The sequence below is a fragment of the Myotis yumanensis genome, unplaced genomic scaffold (genome assembly GCF_028538775.1).
Source record: "Myotis yumanensis isolate MYYU_CA2020_CCGP unplaced genomic scaffold, mMyoYum1.0.hap1 SCAF_11, whole genome shotgun sequence".
Taxonomy (NCBI): domain Eukaryota; kingdom Metazoa; phylum Chordata; class Mammalia; order Chiroptera; family Vespertilionidae; genus Myotis; species Myotis yumanensis.
This window is the reverse complement of record NW_027223762.1, coordinates 44,393,629-44,405,969: the sequence shown is the minus strand read 5'-3', so window position 1 is coordinate 44,405,969 and position 12,341 is coordinate 44,393,629. Positions and strand designations below refer to the sequence as shown.

At 50.6% G+C, this 12,341-nt stretch overlaps 1 protein-coding gene across 3 annotated transcripts in view; it reads left to right on the top strand.

The window, feature by feature from the left end:
* SLC4A5 (solute carrier family 4 member 5) overlaps positions 1-12,341 on the top strand; it is a 73,979-nt gene that overhangs the window by 47,897 nt on the left and 13,741 nt on the right. For all 3 annotated transcript variants that reach the window (XM_070429507.1, XM_070429504.1, XM_070429506.1), the window contains 7 exons: positions 782-915; positions 1,548-1,819; positions 4,200-4,258; positions 6,700-6,900; positions 8,577-8,690; positions 9,787-9,948; positions 11,441-11,619. In XM_070429507.1, coding sequence (XP_070285608.1) covers positions 782-915; positions 1,548-1,819; positions 4,200-4,258; positions 6,700-6,900; positions 8,577-8,690; positions 9,787-9,948; positions 11,441-11,619 — 1,121 coding nt within the window. The remainder of the gene's footprint in view (positions 1-781; positions 916-1,547; positions 1,820-4,199; positions 4,259-6,699; positions 6,901-8,576; positions 8,691-9,786; positions 9,949-11,440; positions 11,620-12,341) is intronic.

Genomic DNA, 12,341 nt, shown 5'->3' with positions numbered 1-12,341 from the left:
CCACATATCTACCGCTGGAGAGGCCTTCCTTTACTCCTACTGTGTGCTCCTCTGGCACCATCACCTTATCCCAGCTTCTCATACTCCTTAGCAGTGGTTCTCAACAAGGGATGATTTTGACCCACCAGGAGACATTGGTTAGTATCTAGAGATAGTGTGGGTTGTCATAACTGGGAAGGGGTGCTACTGGCATTTAGTGGGTAGAGGCCAGGGATGCTGCTAAACACCCTGCAAGGCACAGCACAGCCCCCACACAAAGAAGTATCAAGCTTGAAATGTCAGTACTGAAGTTGAGAAACTGCTGTATAGAAATTGCCTGGTTACTCATCTATATCTCCCACTAGACTGAAAATGCATGATCTTGTTTACTGATGGGTCCCCAGTAGTTAGCATAATGCCTGATACATAGTAGGCACTTAGTGAATTTTGAATGAATGAATGGTCTAACCTCGAAAAGCACCTAGTAGAATGACTAAGTGATTGGATGGATAAATGGGCTGTCCTCTGAGAGTAGCATGGGCACGGGGACCAGAGGAACCATTGGCAGCCCTGTTTCCTAGGTCCCAGGGTGCCAAAAGGAAGTCATACAGGACCTTCATCCCAGTGGAATTCGAGTGATGTGGGGGGTTGTGGGGTAGGAGATGAACAGAATTTGGGAAGCAGAGGGCCTAGAATAAAGGATGAGCACTGTGGCCTAGGTCCCTGGTGAGACAGGTATGATCTGTTTTGTGCCAAAGGACCCCTTCTGTCTCCCGGAGCCTCACATTCCTTGTGCCCCCAGGGAGTGATGGAGAGCTTCCTGGGCACCGCCATGGCCGGCTTCTTGTTCTGCCTCTTCTCTGGACAGCCTCTCATCATCCTGAGCAGCACAGGGCCCATCCTCATCTTCGAGAAGCTCCTCTTTGACTTTAGCAAGTAGGTGTTCCTCGGGCGGTCTGCTGAGACTGGGGTGGGGGAGGCAGGGGCGAGCAGGTCCAAAGCTGTCCTTACCTGTGCAGAAAGCACTGCCAGGTGGTCCCTCTGACTTCCTCTGGCTACCTGCCTCTCAGTCATCTTAGTGTATATTAGCACAGCGGGTAGGGAGACATCCAGGCAAGATGAGAGGAGAGAATTCACAGCACTCTGCTTGTGAGCAATGATGACTTGGAAGTCAGTGCAGGGCATGAGAAGTTGAGCTGGAGGTCGGAAGGCTCCATTCTAACCTGGCCAGCCATGAAGCCATTCTAAGGCCTGCCCCAGCCATCAGACTGAAATTCCTTATTATTATTTTTTTTCATTCACATGTTTGTTACCAAAATATGAGAATTGAGATGTCTTAGACTTAGCACCTTCCTGTCATCCCATGAGATCCTTTTTCAGAATTCTCAAAGACCAGACAACCCCACCCAGTAATTGTCCGAATTGTCCCTGTCCCCAGTCCTCTTGCAGTTCCTAGGAGGGCATCTGTGCCATAGGAGGGACAGATGAGTCATTCAGGGGGTGTCTGGGGAGCCAAGCACAGCCCAGAGCCCTGGGCTGGAGGCCCCTCACTTTCCTCTGCCTTCCAGAGGCAATGGCCTGGACTACATGGAGTTCCGCCTCTGGATTGGCCTGCACTCAGCCATCCAGTGCCTTGTCTTGGTGGCCACGGACGCCAGCTTTATTATCAAGTACATCACCCGCTTCACTGAGGAGGGCTTCTCCACCCTCATCAGCTTCATCTTCATCTATGATGCCATCAAGAAGATGATCAGTGCCTTCAAGTACTACCCCATCAACATGGACTTCAAGCCTGACTCCATCACCACCTACAAATGCGAGTGCGTCGCTCCGGACACAGGTGAGCAGTAACCCCAATGGTGCCCTGGGCCCCCACCCTCTTCCCCTCATCTGTGTCTCTTCTCAAATGCAGAAGGGTGAACTTGCTTTGAAGGGCACCTACTGTCCCAAGAGGGCAAAGGCAGAGTCTTGAACCCCGTGTTTGGAAGAAAACCGAGGGGACAGTAACTCTAATGAGGGTCATGCTACCAGAGCCCAGGGGTGTGATCAGAGAATAAAGGAACTGGAACCAGGACAAGTTGTTTTGATTAGAAGAATATGAAAAGGAAAGTTCTAGACGTTTAGGAGACTGGGGAGGGGTAACTAACTGAGGAGGGTTTCTTTCCCAGTCCACGGACCACTTGCTTGCTAATTGTTCATCTTCCCAGTGTTACTGCAAAACCAAGTCGGACTATGGCACGCTCATTGTCACTCTGCATCACAAAGGCTTGTTTGGGGCACTTTCTTTTTCAATTTGATCTTGTTTCCATTGTAACTGACTTGTATTCTGTTTATGGATGCTGCACACACTGACTTGGCTGCTTTCAATCCCAAGTGAGTACCATTTGCAAACACTAGAATTTCAAACTATTTGGTACCGGGACACTCTCTGGACTCTTCCATGTTATGATTCTTCCTTCTTCATCTCAAAGTGGCTTTCCGATAAATCCTACAAAGTTCCCCACATAAAAGAATGGCTAAGCCTCAGCAGAAGACATCACAGGAGTGGCTGGTGTGATTGGCAGTGGAAGGAAGCCTAGCTCACTAGGCCCAGGCAGTAGCTGCAAGTCCTCGCCTGTTGAGTGGTAGACTTGAGCCACCCTGTGTGCCACCTTTTCTATTCGTTGTTAATTGTGCATCACATCTTCTTGGTCAATGGCGTGAGGAAAGGCAGCAAATGTCCCTGATTTCTAGGAAATGAAGCTTTCCTCAGAATAATGGTAACAGCCCTCTGGGGCAGCGGTCGCCAACCTTTCGGACCTCACGGGCCACCAGTGGTCTGCGGACCACCGGTTGGTGACCGCTGCTCTGGGGTGCTGAGCTGCTAGGAGTGTTGTGACCTAGGTCGCAGCTAGGTCCCTTACCCACGTCCAGCCGAGTTTCCCCGGAAGTGAGCAACTTAGAGGGCCCTGTGGCCACATCCACCCATGACAGCTTGTTGGGGGCTGACGGAAGCTCGAGAATAGTCTCTTCTGCCCTCTGGGCCCTTAACCACAGCCAGCAGGAGCCAGATGGGGCTGGCAGTGCAGTTCAGATTTGTCACCAGCAAACTAGCGGGCAGGCCTGCTCCCTCCCCAAACCTGCTGCAGAGATACTGCTCAGTCAGCCTTCCCTGGAGGAGGAAGGCGGGAGGACTTGGCCCTTGCACACCCATGCAGTGCAGGAGCAAGAGAGAGGGCAGAAGTGGCCCTCCAAGACCTGCCTTTGTAATGAGTGGCCATACTCCCCAGGGCAGGCCTCACAGTTCCTCTCAACTCTTCTCACTGCCCTGATGGAACCCTCATAAGCTCCACTTAGAGTTAGGGATGCTGAGGCTGGACTGGGTTTGTTTCCTCAGCTTCCACTGGAGCAAGCGCAGATTAGAGAAGATAACATCAAAGCCAACCAGCTCTGCAGGCCCAGCTGACCTAAAAACCAACCAAACGAACAAACAAACAAAAATGGCACACGTGGATGGGGCCAGGACCGGGGAGAAGGGAAGTGTGTGTGGAGAGGAGTAGGACAGGGAAGACGCTCGCTGGGTGGAGCTGGGAGGTGTCTAGGCTCTGGGCCAGCCTGCCTGGGATGGGTCATGGCTCCTCCAAGTATGAGCTGTGTGACCTTGGGCAATGGACAGGTTACTTGACCTCTCTGGGCCTCAGTTACCTCATCTTTTAAATGGGGGGACTTTCTTTAAAATGGGGGGACTTTTTTCAGATTTGGAACTTAGCCAGATGGTGTGTGTAAAGGTTTGGCAAGGTGCATGGCATAGAGTTAAGTTCTTTGAAAATGTTTAAAGACGTGAGTCCAGTGACCGGTAGGGATGCACAAGGCATGTTATTCACTGATGGGTGTCAGCCCTTGGTCTTGGCAGCAGCTCCCTTATTTCAGGTTATAGAGCCAGCCCTTCAGCATCAGAGAGCAGCTGCCTTAGCCTGGCCCAGCTGGTCTTGGAGCTGTGGCCCGGCCACCACCACCTCCCTGCTCCCCTTCCTTCCCTCCCCCCCTGACCCCCCGCTGTCCCTGGACAAAGTGAGGAGAGTACAGAGGGGTGGGGCTCGATGAGCTGCCCTCACAAAGGAGCCAATCCCTGGCTCTATGGGACTGGAGGAAGATGGGAAGAGTGGGGGCCCGGAGTGGGGGGTCACAGGCCCCCTGCCCAGCAGCTGCTGACCCTCCCCATGTCCTACGCTCACCCACAGCGAACATAACCGGGTTCAATGCCTCAGCCCTGCTGCCACCAAACACCAACACTTCTCTGGTAAGTCCTTTCCTCTTACCACTTGAGAGCTTTGTGGGGAGAGTGGGAAAGTTGGGAAACGGAGGCCATCTTATGGCAACCCAGACTTGCAGAGGTCAACCCAGCTGCCTATCAGGGTCCCCTGTGGAGCCTTGTCAATGCACATGTTAATTTTATGTATATTCTGTCAAAATCCCTTTTTATAACATGCCTTACTCCATAAGATGGATGTGCATAAATATCACACACACACACACACAGGGGAGGTAGACATGAGGAATAAAGAAGGCTGCATAAACAACGCTGTGAACAGTTTCCCATCCACCTTTCTACCTCTTCCTGCCTTTCTAGCTGGGATCCCCAGTTCCCACCTGCAGGCCCCTCCCTGTTTACTTCATATTCATGCCCCTCCTCACTGTGTCTGGTCTGTCCTTGTGCTCAGGGGCCCCAGGCCCTCAGACCTGGCCTGCTTTTCCCAATAATAATGAGCGGTAGCCCCCATTATTAGGAGGGGGAGAAGGAGAGTAATTTATAATAAAATGTAATGTATATTGTAAAAATTTAATGTGTAAAGATTCAGGCTCCAATGGTGGGAAGTCCGAAAGCAGCTGAAGGGTAGGTTGGCGCTCGGGGAGATTCTTGAGCCTCTCATGTCCCTGAGGTCGCTCCTTCAGTCACCGCTGCACAGGTGGCTGACGGTTCCGTTGGCAATTTAACCTAAGATTTTTCAAATATCTAATCTTGAGAGAGGAGGAATGGCATCAGCCAGCGCCTGTGTCTGAATACTTGTTATCTGCAAGGTGCTGTGTGTGCTGTGAGGGCTAAGAAGACATGTGGGAACAGACCCGGTTCTGCCCTCAAACTTGCTTGTCCTCAGCCTGTGGAGATGAACCTGGAAGGTCCCGGACAGCACACGCAGAGCATGCCATGTGTCAAACACGGGCCAAGCGTGTGCTTCCGAGCTGGGGGGAAGGCCTCCTGCAGACCCTGGAACGCCCTCTGGGCTTAAAGAACGGCAAAGTGGCTTCTGTAGAGGGAAGTACATTCCCATTCCAGTCGAGGGACCAGCATAGGCAGAAGGGCACAAGAGGGAAAGCACAAACCTGTGCACGACAGTGAGTGGACCATCGGCTGAGACAGTGTGAGGTGAGGGTCGTGCAAGGAAACCACAAGAGATGAGCTGGGAGAGAGACGTTGGGCCAGACCAATGGAGCAGTGGAGGCATGCTACCCTGCAGGGGGCGTGTTGAATGGCTACAGTGATTCAGGGACACCTGACATTAGTAGACGGCTGGGCCTCTCTCTTCATGTGGTTTTTCTCCCACCCTGAGCCTTCTCACAGCACCGTGGCCTCACGGTTCCAGAGGGTGAGAGCAGATGCCGCAAGGCCCCTTGAGGCCGTGGCTCAGAACCTGCTCAGAACCACTTCCTTTCCATCCTGTTGGTCTCAGCAGGCCCCGGGGAGCCCAGATTTAAAGGGGCGGTGAAATAGATTGCACCTTTTGATGAGAACTGTCAGTGTCATGTTGCAAAGGAGCGTGAACACGGGGAATCATGATTCTTTGGGGCATTGTCATTATGGCAAACCACCACGCTTCTCTTATCCACACATCCATTATAACTGCAAGCATCTGTTTACTTCATTATGTACGTGCCTGAAATGTACACATTAAATTTTTTAAAAATATGTTAAATTTTATTACAAATCACTATCCTTTTATTCCTCCTTTTATTGCACTTAGAGACATATATATGAATATATATGTGGGTATATGCATATATGTACACATAGGTACACTTATGTTAGGAACACATATGTGTATGTATATATATGTTAAGAACATATACTGTATATGTATATATATATAAATATGTGTATAGGAATATACGTAAGAATGTATCATATACATTCCTCCATATTTAGTAGACGGCTGGGCCTCTCTCTTCATGTGGTTACATATAAAATGGTTGCCTGCCCTGGATTTTGGGCATCGGGGACACCAAAAGGGGAAGTGCCTGAAGCAGCTGACCCAAGAAGGGTCAAACAAGGGTGGGATATGAGCCCCAATATGTGAGAGGGTGTGTACAGGGATAGGGAAGGGAGTATGTGTGAGACACTCCAGGAAGGAGGTGAGCTGAGCTGGGAGCGAGGCCTGCGGAGGAGGAAGGCATCCCACCTCTGTGCTTTTCCTCCCTGCTAGCACAGCAGTGCATCCTCGAACACAAGTAAGAACACATCTCAGCTTCTACTCTCCCAGCGGAGCCTCCTATGGTCCTTCCTTAAAGCAACCTGCCTCCAGGAGCATCATTCTGTGGCTGGGCCATAGGACAGAAAGGCTAGGGCCCCTCAGAGAGCAGGAGGGGCGTGTGGGCTGCCTAGGACTGCAGCGAGCAGGGAGGGGGGTGCACAGTTGACCCATGAGGATGGCCCTGACCCTTTCTCTCCTGTGCTTGGTCTCCAAGTACAACCCCCTTAACCTCACAGCACTGGACTGGTCCCTGCTGAGCAAGAAGGAGTGTCTGAACTACGGTGGCCGCCTGCTCGGGAATTCCTGCCAGTTCATCCCAGACCTGGCACTCATGTCCTTCATCCTTTTCTTCGGGACGTACTCTATGACCCTGACCCTGAAAAAGTTCAAATTCAGCCGCTATTTTCCTACCAAGGTAAGCTCACCCTGCAGTTAGAAGGGGACCTGTAGTCAGACCGTTCACAAGATCTCCCTGAAAAGATCCTGACCCGCTCGCAGGATGGACACAGCAGCACTGGCTCACTGAGGTTTTTGAGGTTAACAGCGCAGACTTGGAGTCAGAGAGAACTGGGTCCCCTTGTTGTTAAGTACCCTTGATAACACTTGGTATTGTCAGACTTTTATCTTTAGCCTTTTTGGGTAGTAGTACCTCTGTGTTTTTTAAATGTCCATTTCTCTGATGTGTTGCAACTATCTTCTCACACTCTTTTATTGGCCTTTGTAACTTTCTTAATGATATCTTTTTATTAATAGAAATTATTAATTTTACTGTAATCAAATATATCAAAATTTTCTTTGAGGAAAATATTGGACAGAAGATATTCTCTAATGTTATCTTCCAAAAGTTTTATTGTTTTCCTTTCATATTATATCTACAATCTATCAGAATTGCTTTTGACATATAGTATGAAATAGTATTTCTTTGTTTTTGTATAGATTGCCTATTATTTCAGCACTTAAAAAAATCTTTCTTTCCCCCACTGCTCTTCAATGCTTCCTTTGCCATTTATCAAATTTCACACATGATGGGGTCTATTTCTAGGTTCTTTATTCTGCTTCATTGGTTTATTTGTGTGCCAATATCACAATCTTCACAATCTTATAATAAGTCTGTATATCTTACAGACCAACCTCTCCCTCTTTGACCCTTTTTTCAATAATGCCTTGGCCTTTTTCATTTCTCAATAAGTTTTAGAATCATCTTAAATTTCACCAAAATAAAAACTTATTGGAGTTTTGATAAGATTATATTGACGCTACATGTCAATTTGGGGAAAAATGACAACCTTCAAATTTTGAATCTTCTGATCCATGAACATGGTATACCTCACCATTTATTAAGATCTTGGTTCTTTCCATAATGTTTTAAATTAATTACATATGTTATTTTAATATCCGTTTTAAAGAGGAGTAGGAGGTACAGGGAACGAATTCATTGTGCCATACGTAGCCTGCCCCTGCCCCTCCTAATTGCTTTCCCTATTGTTCTCTGGAAACTGCTGTCTCTGAAGAGATACAAAAAGGGTGACAGGGTGGCCGGTGGTGTGGAAGGGCGGTCAGAGGGCAGGGAGATGAGGTCCAGAGCCTGGCCTAGGATGGGCCTCCTGAAACAGAGGAGCAAGAGGCCACGGACTCTTAGTGGAAAGAAGGTCTGAGGGTAGCCAGGGGTCCGGGTGGCAGAGCAACAATCTGTCACACATTTTTAGGAGCTGAGGTTTTCTTCAGAGTTCAGCTGTTGTCCTTACCAGCACTGTTGGGTGACCCAGTTCAGTCTGTCACACCAAAAGATGTCAGCGATGGCTGCCATGCCATGTGCATAACAACAGTTCCCACCTGGACTAATAAATGCCAAGCCCTTGGAATGCATCATAGCTCACTTATGCCAATGAGGTAGGTGCTATCCTTATCCTCATTAAACAGATGAGGAAACCGAGGCTCTGAGAGGTGACATGCTTTCCCAAGATCACATAGCCAGTGAGGGCCGAGCCTAGGTCAAGCCCACGCTCGTAACCATCCTCCTCTTTGCTGCCTGGGAACTAGATCCACCTGCAGGTGGGTGGCTATTTCAATCACTTGCTCATCTTTCTGCAGATCCGGGCCCTGGTGGCTGACTTTTCCATTGTCTTCTCCATCCTGTTGTTCTGTGGAATCGATGCCTGTTTCGGGCTGGAAACCCCCAAGCTGCATGTGCCCAGTGTCATCAAGGTTTGCTCTGGGCAGTAGCTCTGCTGCTCACCAGCCGCAGATCTGGTCCCCTCTACACTGATCTGACTGTCAGAACTCTCAGCCAAGAGACCCTGCGGGTTCTCTGTGCATGCTCCACCCTTCCTGTGCAGAACAGCCTCCCAGGGGAGATCCTTTGAGCTGACGGGTTGGGGCCATATTCACAACGAAACCCCACTGTGTGGCCACAGGATGGGGAGGTGATGGAATCTAGCTGAAGCCCTTGATTGCCACTTGAGGGCCTACAATTCCCTGACTCCTGGCAGTCTGCAAGCTTGGTCACCTGGGTTCTGTTGAAAATGACCCTTTAGAACAGTGATTCTCAAAGTGTGGTTCCAGACCAGCATCAGGAGAACCACTGCTTCACAAATCCCCCCAGAGTCCATAGTTTGTGCCATTGCTTGTAGCTAAGCTTGAGTCCCACTACCTCCCAAGGAGCACCCTCCTTCTATATGGGGCTGGAGAGTACAGGTTCTAGAACTGGCCCTTCCTGACTTTGAGGGCTTGACCTTCACAATATCACTTCAAGGTTCTCCTAAGGAGCTTAAGCGCAGCCCATAAAACTGGTGTTGGTCTTGAAAATCAAAGCACCTCTTTTTCTTAAGTAAAACAAAAAATAAACCACAGCATAGGTAACCCCTTATTCTCAATATGCATTGATGTTCAGTGCTTTACAGACAATTGTATACTAATGCTCCCCAGACAGGTGACTGAAGGAGAGCATCAGGCAATGGGCCCATCAAATTCTTTATTCTTGCCTGTTGGGCCTCATTTCTGCACCTTTTTAGTTTGCAATTAAGTGGTGGCTGCAAGCTCCCTCCCAACACCCTCTGCCTGTGCACCCCCCTGTTTCCTAACCAACCCCGGGCAGCTGCCACAATGACCCCCTTCCTTCCCAAATCTGTCTGCCTCTGGGCTCTTTTGTCCTAAAGTTGCAGGTGTCGATGTTCTGAAGGGAAAAGATTGCACTTGAAAAGAGCCCCAGGTGGAGGCTGGAAGGCGGGGAGAGGGGGGCCCTGGGTGGCAAGGGCACTGGGACAGGGAGAGAGGAAAGGGCCCTCTCTGTTTGCTCCACTAGCCCACAAGGGCAGACCGAGGCTGGTTTGTGGCCCCTTTTGGGAAGAACCCATGGTGGGTGTACCCAGCGAGCATCCTGCCCGCCCTGCTGGTGACCATCCTGATATTCATGGACCAGCAGATCACAGCTGTCATCGTCAACCGGAAGGAAAACAAGCTGAGGGTAAGGCTGGTGCTAGGAGCTGGGGCACAACCTCCCTCATTCCACAAAGTCAGGGGAACTAAAGGGGCAGATGGTGAATCTGTCAAAATTCTGAGCCATTTCTGAAGCAATATATGAGGCCAGAAGACTGAGTTCTGGTGCGGGGGGAGAAATGGGACCTGCAAATGCAATAAGGCCCCCAGGGCCAGAGTGACTTGATCCAAAGACCAGGACCGAGTTCAGCGTGGGCCACTGGGCACCTTGCTTCTCCCAAGGAGACCCTCCAGCTCTGTGCCTCCTGACAGTGACCTGGGAGTCAGAGCAGATCCTAACGGGATTTTGACCCAGAACCATGAGGCAGAGGAGCATCCTTAGCTCTTCCGGTTCCTGCAACTCCCCACCCTGCCTCTGGGTCTGGGGAGATTCAGGCTACCCTCTCCCCCATCCCAATCTGGGCCTCTCTAGGTTTGGTCTAGGGCAGTGATGGCGAACCTATGACACGGGTGTCAGAGGTGACACGTGAACTCATTTTTTTGGTTGATTTTTCTTTGTTAAATGGCATTTAAATATATAAAATATCAAAAATATAAGTCTTTGTTTTTTTTTTGTTTTTTTTTAAAATATATTTTATTGATTTTTTACAGAGAGGAAGGGAGAGAGAGATAGAGAGTTAGAAACATCGATGAGAGAGAAACATCGACCAGCTGCCTCCCGCACATCTCCCACTGGGGATGTGCCCGCAACCCAGGTACATGCCCTTGACCGGAATCAAACCCGGGACCCTTCAGTCCACAGGCCGACGCTCCATCCACTGAGCCAAACCGGTTTCGGCTATAAGTCTTTGTTTTACTATGGTTGCAAATATCAAAAAATTTCTATATGTGACACAGCACCAGAGTTAAGTTAGGGTTTTTCAAAATGCTGACACGCCGAGCTCAATAGGTTCGCCATCACTGGTCTAGGGCCTGTCCCAGCCAGGGCCCCCATTCAGGAACTGCAGAGACATTGTGGCCACTGGTAGGAGCCCTTCTTCCCAAGGACCCAAGCCCAGGGCCTCTTCAAGTCTGAACACCCCTCTCCTCCCTCACCTGTGCCCCTTCCCTGGCTCACCAAACCCTGAGGCCGATGAGGCCTGAGCACTACAGGATGGCAGCCCCTCAGTGTTCCCTCTAGAACAATGGTTCTCAACCTTCTGGCCCTTTAAATACAGTTCCTCATGTTGTGACCCAACCATAACATTATTTTCGTTGCTACTTCATAACTGTAATGTTGCTACTGTTATGAATCGTCATGTAAATATCTGATATGCAGGATGGTCTTAGGCGACCCCTGTGAAAGGGTCATTCAACCCCCAAAAGGGTTGCGACCCACAGGTTGAGAACCGCTGCTCTAGAAGGTCAAGGGGAGCCCTGAACCATGCTCTACCAAATGACTGCTTTGGGGAGATTTCTGTCTCACCCCCACCCTGTCAGCAACAGGCTCCTAGACAGCTTCTCCTCTCCTGCCCCTGCAGAAGGCTGCTGGCTACCACCTGGACCTGTTCTGGGTGGGCATCCTTATGGCCCTGTGCTCCTTCATGGGCCTCCCCTGGTACGTGGCTGCCACCGTCATCTCCATTGCCCACATCGACAGCCTCAAGATGGAAACGGAGACCAGTGCCCCAGGGGAGCAGCCCCAGTTCCTGGGGGTCAGGTAGGTGGGGCTCTGGGCCTGGGGACCCTCTGAGCAGGAGTGGTCAGTTTGGGGGAGGGGAAGCAGGTTTCTTTTACCATCACGTTATTTGGGCAAAAGGGGCCCCTGCTCTGACAGCTCAGGAGCCACATGGAGAGCAGTGGTACTCCTGAAGGGAGGGGGGAGGGAGATGAAAATTCAGTTCTGAGTGATGCTTTTTGTCTCATGGGTTCCAAGCACCACCATGGCCTGTATCCACACTCTCAGCTCTCGCCTATATGGGCCCCTCAAGAGCCCCACAGGCCACGTCTGACCTGTCCCTTTGTCTCCTCTCCAAGACACCCTGCCCTCACTGTCCCCCAAAGCCCTCCTGTGGGCTTGGGTCCTGCTCGATCTCCATTCCCTCAGAGAGCCTTCCGGACCGTCCCCACTCCTGGGATGTGGCCTGTAGCCTGTCACCTCAGTTCCTCTCATGTCCATGTCAGGTCCCTGATCTGTTTCAGACACAGAAGCACACCTTCCCCCTCTGAAGTTCTCTGGGGTGAGCCCCCCGCCTCACCCTGGCCTTCTCAGAAGTGGCTGTCCTCAGAGCTTTCCCCACTGCCCCAGGAGACCCCACTTGCCCAGTCTGCCCAGAGTGAGACTTCTCTGGTCAGAGCAGGGTCTCCTCCCAGACCCCAGAGCCCCAGACAGCTGGACCCAGAGCCCCCAGCTCCCACCTGTGCCATGTCTGGACCTGGGCA